At 47.6% G+C, this 10,239-nt stretch overlaps 1 protein-coding gene across 2 annotated transcripts; it reads left to right on the forward strand.

The window, feature by feature from the left end:
* Window positions 1-1,415: 1,415 nt before the first annotated feature.
* PUS1 (pseudouridine synthase 1) lies at window positions 1,416-10,225 on the forward strand. 2 transcript variants are annotated; one of them, XM_080406824.1, is made up of 6 exons: window positions 1,416-1,587; window positions 1,914-2,135; window positions 3,564-3,701; window positions 4,416-4,518; window positions 4,783-5,480; window positions 8,352-10,225. In XM_080406824.1, exons 1-6 carry the CDS (start codon window positions 1,513-1,515, stop codon window positions 8,400-8,402), a joined length of 1,287 nt encoding a protein of 428 aa, XP_080262950.1. In that variant the 5' UTR covers window positions 1,416-1,512; the 3' UTR covers window positions 8,403-10,225. The 2 variants fall into 2 exon arrangements, with proteins under 2 accessions (XP_080262950.1, XP_080262949.1); XM_080406823.1 differs by lacking the exon at window positions 1,416-1,587 and adding an exon at window positions 1,598-1,797.
* The last annotated feature ends 14 nt before the right edge of the window (window positions 10,226-10,239 follow it).

Genomic DNA, 10,239 nt, shown 5'->3' on the forward strand with positions numbered 1-10,239 from the left:
TTCTTTTGAAGCTGCCTGTGAAGAAGTTTCAAGGCTCAGGTGGAAAGCCTGCAGCCAAGCGAGAGCCGGGCAGCTGAGCATCACACACACGGAGAAAGCACACAGCAGAGCCCGTGGGGCTCTTCCATGGGCAGCAGCACCAAGGGGGGTGTGCTGGCAGGGAGGACAGAACAGAGGTCGACAGTCTCTTCTGAAAGTGCTGAACCACAGGGCCTGCACAGTTTGAAAGCACCGGTGGAAATTGCACAACTTTCTAGATGTTGACTGTGACGTGATGCTGCTGTTTGATTCTAGGAGAAAACAAACCCAAGCAATTCTTCCAGGGCTTTTGGCTTTGTTCCTGTGTTTTATATATAGTTCTCGGTAAGTACATCAGCAAAAAACGTGCCCATTCAGCTCTGAAAGATCAGGGGTGAGTTAGTGACGTCAAGGCAGTGGAAGTGGGTGGGTGGGTGTTGAGCCAAGGTGATGGGAAGATGAATTACTCCGCTTCTAGCTCATTTTATTTCACGAGGAGTTAACTCCTTCACTGCACGTGGCTTTGCAGAGTTTCACTGGACGTCGCCGTTGTCCCCAGGCACAGTGGCACCCGGCCCTGCCCGCAGGATGGCGAGGGCTGTGCTGCAGGGAGCGCGTCTGGCCCCGCAGGGCGGGCGCTGGTGCTCCCCAGTCGGACCCTGGTGGCCGGGTTGATTTCAGTGTGTTACCATTAACGTAGCACTGACGGTGGCTGCCGTTCTCTGGGCAAGGAACAGCACCTCTTGCAGGGATACAAACTTCCCTGGGATGTTTCTGTTACAAACCCAGCCTTTTTGGGGACAACAGAGTCAGAACCACCCCTGCCTTGGGAGCTGAAACCTGGCAAGGGGTTTGAATGCTGTCAGAAAACACGTGAAGTAATGTGCTTCTCAGAATGAGCCTCAGCAGCTCATGTCAAAGACAGGCTCCTTCCCTTGGCGTGGCAGAGGGTAACCGAGCTGCTCACATTGCCCTTTGCGAGCCCGGACTGGTGCCCGGGGGTGCCGGCGGTCCCTGGCCGTGGGTCCCCCCCCTAAGCAGCTGGCTGTCACAGCATGGCCCCCTGCTGCAGGAGTGGTCCTGGAGACACCGCCGGGCCTGCCGCACAGGGCTGCGTTCTGCGGGGCTGTGGCTCGGTGGGCTCGTGGCTCGCGGGGCTCACGGCTCATAGGGCTTGTGGCTCGTGGCTCACAGGGCTGTGGCTCGTGGGCCTTGTGGCCACAGCTTCTCGGTGCCCACTGGGTGCGGGAGGGCGCTGGCAGGGGCACGGTCACTGTGCCCCGGTGGGGAGTGACAGGCAGGTGGGGAAGGAAGGGGAAGGGGAAGGGAAGGGAAGGGGAAGGGCGGCCGCTGCTCCCCCGCGCAGGGCACCGCCACCAGCAGCGCTGCGCGGCGGCCCCAACACCGACGGGAGGGGCCCACGGCAGTTCGCGCACAGTGGGGGTGCTGGCCCCGCCCCCCGGGCCTGCCCCGCCCCTCCCGCCCCGCCCCGCCATGTCCCCGCGCGGCCGCCGTAGCTGGCACGTGTCTCGCCGCGACCGCGTGGTGGCGTCGCTGCGCAGCGACCGCGTAAGTGGCGGCGGCGGCGGCAGGGGCCGGGGCCGGGCTGGGGCTGGGATTGAGGGTGGTGGGCTGAGGGTGACGGCCGCGGGTTCCCCCGCCGGTTTCTCCGCCCGGCACTCGGGAGCGATGCTGCGGTGGGCGCTGCGGGCTGCGAGCTGCGGCCTCTCCGCTGCCGGGAGCGCGGCGTGCGGCGGGCCCTGGCGCCGGCTGCGCAACGTGCGTACCCGCCGAGGGCCCCGTCCCCTCCGTCCCCTCCGTCCCCTCCGTCCCCTTCGTCCCCTCCGTCCCGCGCTGAGCTCCCCGCTGAGCTCCCCGCTGCTCTGTGCCCGCAGGTTGGTTCCATGGCGCAGGCCCCGGGCGTGGCGGCCGCCCAGGCGAAGCGGCTGAGGAGCAGCAGCGAGGCGGCGGCGCGGCCGGCGGAGAACGGGCATCGGGACAAGCGGCTGAAGGGCGGTGCGGACAGGGAAGGTGCGGAGGACCCGAATAAAAAGTCACCCAAAAGGAAGATCGTGCTGTTGATGGCGTATTCCGGGAAAGGCTACCACGGCATGCAGGTGTGTGGGCTGGCGGAGCACGGCCCGAGCCGGGCACGGGGACTGAGCAGGGGCGCACCCGCGGCCTGGGGAGTGGGGCAGGGCCCCTGATGCGGCGGCTGGGCTGGGCAGCAACGCAAATGACACGTCGGTGGCACATCTCTGGTATCTGGTGGCTCCAGTGAGCCAGCCTTTAGCACAGAGCATCGGCAGGAGACCTGTCAGAACCAGCTGCAGCAGGGGAGGGAGATGGGAGCGCCGGCACTGCTGCTGTGTCAGAACCGGCGGCGCTGCCCGGCCATCGCCTGCTGACCCGTCCCGCCTCTGCTCAGAGCACTGCGCTTCAGAGCCGTCGGGCCAAGGGTCTCTTAGGTTAGACCTCAAGTTGTCCCACTAGGCACAGATTCAGGACAACTGAGCTGTGTATTTGAATGAAACAGGTTAGCTTCCATGTTGCCATCTCTTGTACTTTTGAAAAGGTTATCTGTACTTGAAGACATTTTAAACTCCTTTTTCTGATGCGCTCTAGTGGGGTGGCCTGTAGCAATTTAGAAACAGGAAAACTGTTGCAAGACTTCTGTGTTTGCATGTGGAAGGAAGGGATGCTGCTGCAGCATCCCAGCGGTGCCCAGCAGCAGCCCCGTCCCCAGGCAGTGTTGCAGCAAGAGGAGGAATGTTGCTCCACCTGCTGCCCCTCTCGGCGCGCTGCAAGCTCCGCACGCGCTCCCGAGGCGTTCTTTAAAATCTCCACGGGGTAATTGATAAGACTGCACACAGACAGAGAAGGGAATTTTTCATGTTTGTACAACAAAGTAGATTTGTTCAACAGCAGTAAGCCTGAGGCACTTAGCACGGATGTGCCCATAAGCATATCGGCTTTGCTGCTTTCCTGACTGAATGGTGTGTGTCAAGGGTGTGTGCTTTGCAGCCTTGCGTGAAAGCGGAGTTGTGCATTGTTGTTACAGCTCATCTGTGAGATGAGTGTAGAAGTCACTGGAGGAAACCATAGTCTGCGTTACACAACAGCTTGGGTGAACTGAGCAAAAGAACCGAATCTAATTTCTAGAAGCAGAATTTGCAGAGGCTATGTTTGGAGCAGCAGCTATTAACTTGCAGGCACTGGAACAGCGTTTCATTGGTGCTGTTCCATGCAGTTGAAGGAATCATCAAAAAATTCTATTGCAGAAATATTGCACGGTGAAGTTAGAAATAATCCGTTGCTTGCAACAACGGTAAAAGGTAAGTTGGAACGTAGGTATTTTATTAACTAACTATATTTTACTGGAGTGTTTTGTTAGAGAATGGCAGTGGTTTTAGGACTGTGAAGAGAAGGCTTTTAAAGAATTTCACAACAATGTCTGATTAACAAGATTTTTCAGTTATCATTTTCAGTTATGTAATTATTACTATTTGTCCTATTTCTTATTTTTACTGTGTATCCTCTTCTAGAGAAACGTGGGATCTTCACAGTTCAGGACAATTGAAGATGACTTAGTATCTGCCCTTGTTCAGTCAGGCTGCATCCCGGAAAACCACGGGGAAGATATGAAGAAGATGTCTTTTCAGCGGTGTGCTCGAACGGATAAGGTGCGTTGGATAGGGCCTGTGCTCTCATAAACTCTGGTGTACCTTCGCCACTGCTACTGGGTTGACTAGTAAAAGTGTTGGCTAAAGTGAGATCCAATAGCAAATACTGTTCGCAGGGAATGTTGCTTGAAACTTCTCCTTTCATCCACTACTAAACTTGAGTACAAACAAACATTTAGAAAGCTCAGGATATTGATTAGATGGTATTTGTAAAGCTGGTGCTTCATACCTAAAGTTTGTGTTTGTCACCTTCATCTGCTTCAGCCTGCCAGCCTGCTGCTGCTCCTTGTTGTTGCTGCCTGGTTGATGCGGTGCTTGAGAGTTTAGCTGCATCTCTGTTGTTTTTAAGCCTGCCACAGTGGGGTTCTATGTCTGAACTGGAGTTTGTGGCTGATACTGCATATAAGTAATTTCTTTTCAGTTGGTGGTTTACTTAATAGCAGTCAAATACAGTGCGGTGTCATGGAAGGGAGCACAGTGTTCTGCTGTCAAATGTTGCTGAGATGCTGTATGGCTGTACACCACCATCAGGTCTTCCAGGAGTACTCTGACTTGGGTTTCTCCCTGTGGCCTTGCATTCGCCTGGCTGCAGCCTGAAATGACCAGTGAGAAAAAGGGATAAATTTGTTCTTTGGCTGTTACAGTTCTGCAAGTGCTACCCCAGAGCTGCCAAGGTACAGAATTACATGTTTGTTTGTTCTGTGGTTCTTGTAGGGGGTGTCTGCAGCTGGACAGATTGTGTCGCTAAAGGTCAGGCTAATAGATGACATCTTAGAAAAGATCAATAACCATCTTCCTTCTCACATCAGAATTCTGGGTAAGGATACTGGAATGGGCAGAGAAAATGTTTTCAAGGAAGAGCTTTCTCCTGCACAAGGTCTCTCCCTTACCATTATAATTTTACTCATAAGCAGTTTTAATATAAATCCATATGTTTTGGTTAGTTTGAAGTTAGAGTCCTATAAAATAAATACATCTTTTGATTGTATTTTATTTGAAAAATGTTCTTGTTGGTAGGAGCGAGATCACAATTGGGTTGTAACCTACTGATTCAAAAACCTAATGTCACTTTTAAAACAAGGTCTGAAGAGAGTGACGGGGGGATTCAACTCCAAGAACAAATGTGATGCCAGAACATACTCTTACATGCTGCCAACGTTTTCCTTTGCCCATAAAGACCATGATGTGCAAGAAGAGGTTTATCGACTGGACAAAGAGACTCTTGAAAAAGTCAATAAACTGCTTGCATGCTATAAAGGAACGCATAACTTCCATAACTTCACATCTCAGAAGGGACCCAGGGACCCCAGTGCCAAGCGGTACATAATGGAGATGTACTGTGGGGAGCCGTTTGTGAGGGAAAATGTAGAATTTGCAGTGATCAAAGTGAAAGGTCAGAGTTTCATGATGCACCAAATAAGGAAGATGATTGGGCTGGTGATAGCTATTGTGAAAGGTTATGCCGCCGAGTCTATCATAGAGCGCAGCTGGGGAGAGGAGAAAGTAGATGTCCCCAAAGCCCCAGGACTTGGGCTGGTCTTGGAAAGAGTACACTTTGAAAAATACAACAGGCGTTTTGGAAATGATGGACTGCATGAGCCACTGGAGTGGACAGAGGAGGAGGAGAAGATTGCTCTTTTCAAAGAGCAGTATATCTATCCTACCATTATCAACACAGAAAGGGAGGAGAAATCCATGGCAAACTGGCTAAACACCCTCCCCATTCATGACTTCAACTCTTCTGCTGTTGGGATGCAAGCTGACAACAAAAGTTCAAAGGTAATGATTGAAGCCATTATTTTATCAAATGGAAGCCGTCAAGTTGAAGTGGCTTTTCCCTTAGTAACGTTTTTATTTTCCATGAATATGCCATGGAAGATGACAGGCATCTGGAGTATGATGTGTAGTTACCTTTTCCATCTTTGAGCACTTGATGATGCTGGAATGAACTATGCAAAGTTACTTTTGCAGGGTTTTGCGTGGGGCAGCTGAGGGCAGGAGGAAGGAATGCCTTAAAGCACAGGCCAATTTGCAGAATTATAAACTGGCAACAGGAACTGTGGACGCCTTACCAGCCTTTGCTATTGTAAAGCTGTTTGAGAGACTAGTTTTCGGCTTGACAATTTGCCTTTAAATACCAGCTCTGGTATTTATTATCTGGTATTAAATACCAAAACCACTCTGATTTTGGGCTAATTCTTTTTGTGTAATGCACTGTTCACTAGGTAAGATTTGGAACTGAGGAAATTTTAGGGCCATTGGGGTTTTTTTGGTAAACCTGCCATGAGCTCAAAATAGGTCCTCAGAGCAACTCCTACTGAATAAAGTAGTGGAATCTTATTTCTGACAACAGGAACTGCTGTCAGCTGGAAGTTGCAATAGAACAAAGGCATAGAATAAGTTTTTAACAGAAAGAAAATGTCAATTTAAGTTAGGGTTTTTTTTCTGGTTGAGATGTAGAATAACCTCACAAGAAAAAGAGTAGAAAGATGTTTGGGGCATGCTACAAGTAGGTTGGAAACCACATGAGGAATCTGAAGTTAAAATCACAAAGTATTTATTTAAATTAACAACTGCTGGAGTGATTTAAAATACAGTAGTGCTTGATTGGACGAGTCCCTCGTCAATCTGATCTGACTTTGAAGCAAGTCCTGCTGGAGTCTTACCACCAAACACCATTAACAGACAAACTAATGCCCTAACTACAACAAGATCGAGCATTCCAACATGCTCTGTTGACCCAACCCAGGTGCGCTCACTAGAAAGATTTAAATCTGTAAAAGGAACTCGGCAAACACAAGGCCCGACTGTTTACCAAAAACATAGCCTTCAGCCTAACGAGTATTGAAGGTGATGCCTGCCCAGTGACACCATGTTCAACAGCCGCGGTATCCTAACCGTGCAAAGGTAGCGCAATCAATTGTCCCATAAATCGAGACCTGTATGAATGGCTAAATGAGGTCTTAACTGTCTCTTACACTTGATCAGTGAAATTGATCTTCCTGTGCAAAATCAGGAATAAACCCATAAGATGAGAAGACCCTGTGGAACTTAAAAATCAATAACCACCACGCACTAAATCTAAGCATACTAGGCACACCACACCCGCAGTGCTGGCCTACAATTTTTCGGTTGCGGAGTACCTCACAGTCCTGTGTGTGATTCAGATTTGTCAGAAGGCTGGCAAATTCTTGAAGGACAAATCGTGGGCAGGGCTAAAACTTCTGTGCAGTGCAGCACATAAGAAAATAATGACCTTTTCTTCACTTAATGGAGTCCTTAAAATTACTTTCATTTTGTGTAGCTAATGATCTTGCTCTGAAGAGCATTAGGTTTAATCCCAACTCTGCTTTTTTTTTTTGTTTTGAGTGTGAGAAAGAGTTTCAACATATAAAATTTATAGCCTTGTTGAATGGTACAAGCAAGATAGCAGAAATTTCTCAGGATTATTTTTGTACCTGTGGTAATTGTTTTTCTGAGGTATAGTGCTGTATGAGGACATTTGTGATGGGAGGTTATGACAAATGCCACATTAGTTTGGTTAAATGGGACTTGAGGAGACCATGTGGTGCAGAGTCAGAGGTCTTGATGGGAATGTTGACAGGACTTACTGCTGACAGGTTCTGAATCACTGATGTATTGCTAGCAGGAGGCAAGTCTGCTTGCTTTAGATAAACTTGACCAAATACAGTCCGGGCATCACAGTTGGCACAAGCTGTCTGGAGAAGGATAAATAAGGGATGATATGACAGACTCCTTTGAGAATCTGCAGGCTGTTTGCAGTTCAATGAGCTGTGCTTGCTGTTACAAAGTCAACTGTCTCAGTCTCAGAATGTGTTTTGTAGTAGGATATTAAATTGTCAATTTTAAATTCATGGGATTTGGAGGTTTATGTTTTCAGCAAGTAGTGGTGAGGAAAAAAGAGTAACTACAGACATATTGTTACGTTAGCCTTTCTTTGTAAAATCCTTTGATGCCAATCATACCAGTCAAAATACTTACTTCAAAAAATTACAGAACCCCCTCAAATTTATCACACCATATTGACTCACCTGTGAAGGAGTGGCTCCCAGTTAAGAACTCAGACTTTGCTTTCCTTGTAAGTTGCTAACATTTGTAGTGTTTCCCCTATACTATTTTGTACGACTGATTTAATTTTTAAACAAGTATTAATGAGCCCTTGCATATCTCTAGTAGAGTTTGGACATAAATTCTTTGCAGCAGACAAAAGTTCTCAAATCTGGCTTTAGACAATATAGCAAATGTAGCTTTTGAGGGTCTTGCATGAAAAAAGCACTTGTTAACTTGTCTCACCTGTGTTATTTTAAACATCACTATTTCATGCTATTATCACACTTTTAAGTTACCCACATACTGGAGGTTGTAATCATACAGTTGTAAATATAAATGAGAAGAAATCTCTTCTCTGCTGAGTGTAATCCAACATACAGGGGTTTTTTTTGCTACAAGAAGCATTATTGGTATACCATCACAGAAGTTTGTTATAATAGATAGGTCTAAGACATGAAGTTGGGATCTAGCCCCATTTTCTTACACTTTTGGAGAAGTTTAAAATCAATGTCTTTGATTTGGGTCGGTCTCTAGAAATAAATGAAATATTGACAAACCATTTTTCATTTGACTTTACAGAACAGCAGCGATCTCGAAGGCAGTGATGGTTGTGATGATGATTCCGACTGAGCCAGTAAGTGGCTGGACGTGGGGCCCTTGCTGCTTGCAGTTCCCTTTGTCTACAAAAAAGTGGCCTTTCTAAATCCAGGAATACAGTAAATGGGTTTGTGTGCTTGCAGAACATGAACTGAATGCCCAGGAGAAACTGGGTGGGGAAGATGGTGCAGCAGAAAAAGTAAAAGAAGCTTTTTATACTACTGACTCATTCACCTGACTGGTATACTTGAACACAGTGTAATGAGAAAGAAGCTTTCTAAAAGAATCTTGTAATGCAGGATATCTTAATTGCTATGTGAATAACATTTTTATTACATGTTTACCTGGGAAATAGTATTTTAAATATGTATGATCTCTACATAAAGATGGGGCAAATAATTTTAATACACTCTTTTTATTATATTATTATGAAGTTATGACTCCATGAACTTTTGATTATTTTTTTTGTTGTTATTTTCTTGGCCTTTACTTAACCTGATCTCTAAACACTTTAAGCTTTTATTTCCCATGTCATCCGTGACTTTCCTGTGAAACAACACACATGGGTTAGGAACTTATTATAATGCTGACTGCTGTGAACTCTTGGTATTGAAACAAATTTTCTGTGTTTTCTAAAGCTTTGCAAGTATGAAAGAAATAATTCCTTACTTGGTGAGAAGTCTCAATTTTGGAACATGGACTGAATGATATATTTCAAGATGTGACCTTTTCTTTGGGAGGTGTCATCCCCCCAGTATTACCCACGTGCTTGGGCAGACTGGAGAACGTAGATCCACAGCTCTATGGGTAACGGGGCCTTCGCTGCCTGAGGTGTTTCACACACCTGAGTTTGAGGCATGAGGAGAAGCGGTTGGTTCATGGTTAGAACGGCAGTTCAAAGTGCGCAGCCATGGATGTTCTAGCATTGCCTGTGGTGGATCGCTAAATGTGTTGCTGCAGGTTTAGTATTTTAGTTTTTAGTGGGAACTACCTAGCCATCTGCTAGATTTGGGGTTGAAGCAACCTAGCACGTGTGAAAGGAACGGTGCTGACTTCCTCTGGGCTTTAATCAAGTCTGCCTTTGCTGTCCGTGTGTGAACTCTTAATTCCCGCCAGGCTGCTCAGAATAATGTGCAATGGTATGGGAAACACATGTCTGAGGACCGTCTTCCTTTAGGAACCAGTTTTAATTTTGCTTTGGGGACCTGCATACTCTGGAGTTCTTGTTCTCCTTTCCCCAGCTCTGGTTTGACAACTTGCTCCTGTTTTCAGCCTTCGGTGGAGGTGGTGGAAGAAGCAGCTGGGGAGGCAGCAGCCCTGGGGCCCTCCCTGCCCGTAGAGCACTGGGGCAGAGGCGGCCGAGGCTCCCCAAGCACGCGGGGCTGGTACAGGTGCCTGACGCGCTTCCTGAGCTGGCTCTGCGCAGAGGCTTGCTTTGTGATGTGGCAGCCACAGAAAAGGAGTCAGCTCTAGGTTCCTTCATTCAGTAGTTTCTGGCCAAAGCCTCTAATTTACTGCTGCTTCTAGAATTTTCTTTGGGTTTTTTTGTGTGTTTTTAGGGTGTTTTTTTTCCTCCTAGAGTACAGCTGTCCTTTAAAAAGGGATGTGCTTGTTTATCTGGGTTTTAGCTGGGAGTTTTTTATTTTATTGTGAAGGCCTTGCTCTGTTTGGTCTATTTTGTGAGAGCAAGTGTCTATATATGTGCTGGAGAGAGAGATCCTGCCTTGATTTTTCGTTCCTGTCCCTTGCTGGAGCACTCGTTTGCATTAGTCCTCCCTCCAAAGCGCTCTCTTTCTATTCCTTTCAATCTGACAAAAAACCAACCTTTTTTCTTATAATAAAGGCCCCCAAACTGACATGTACCTCAGCT

The sequence above is a fragment of the Falco punctatus genome (assembly GCF_963210335.1).
Source record: "Falco punctatus genome assembly, chromosome: 1".
Lineage (NCBI taxonomy): Eukaryota > Metazoa > Chordata > Aves > Falconiformes > Falconidae > Falco > Falco punctatus.

Bases quoted from the DNA above. Each gene is read 5' to 3' on its own strand.
- PUS1 (XM_080406823.1), top strand. From the start codon at position 1,708: ATGCTGCGGTGGGCGCTGCGGGCTGCGAGCTGCGGCCTCTCCGCTGCC. The intron at 4,519-4,782 runs GTAAGGATACTG...TTTTAAAACAAG, and splicing joins TTCTCACATCAGAATTCTGG to GTCTGAAGAGAGTGACGGGG. The intron at 5,481-8,351 runs GTAATGATTGAA...TTGACTTTACAG, and splicing joins CTGACAACAAAAGTTCAAAG to AACAGCAGCGATCTCGAAGG.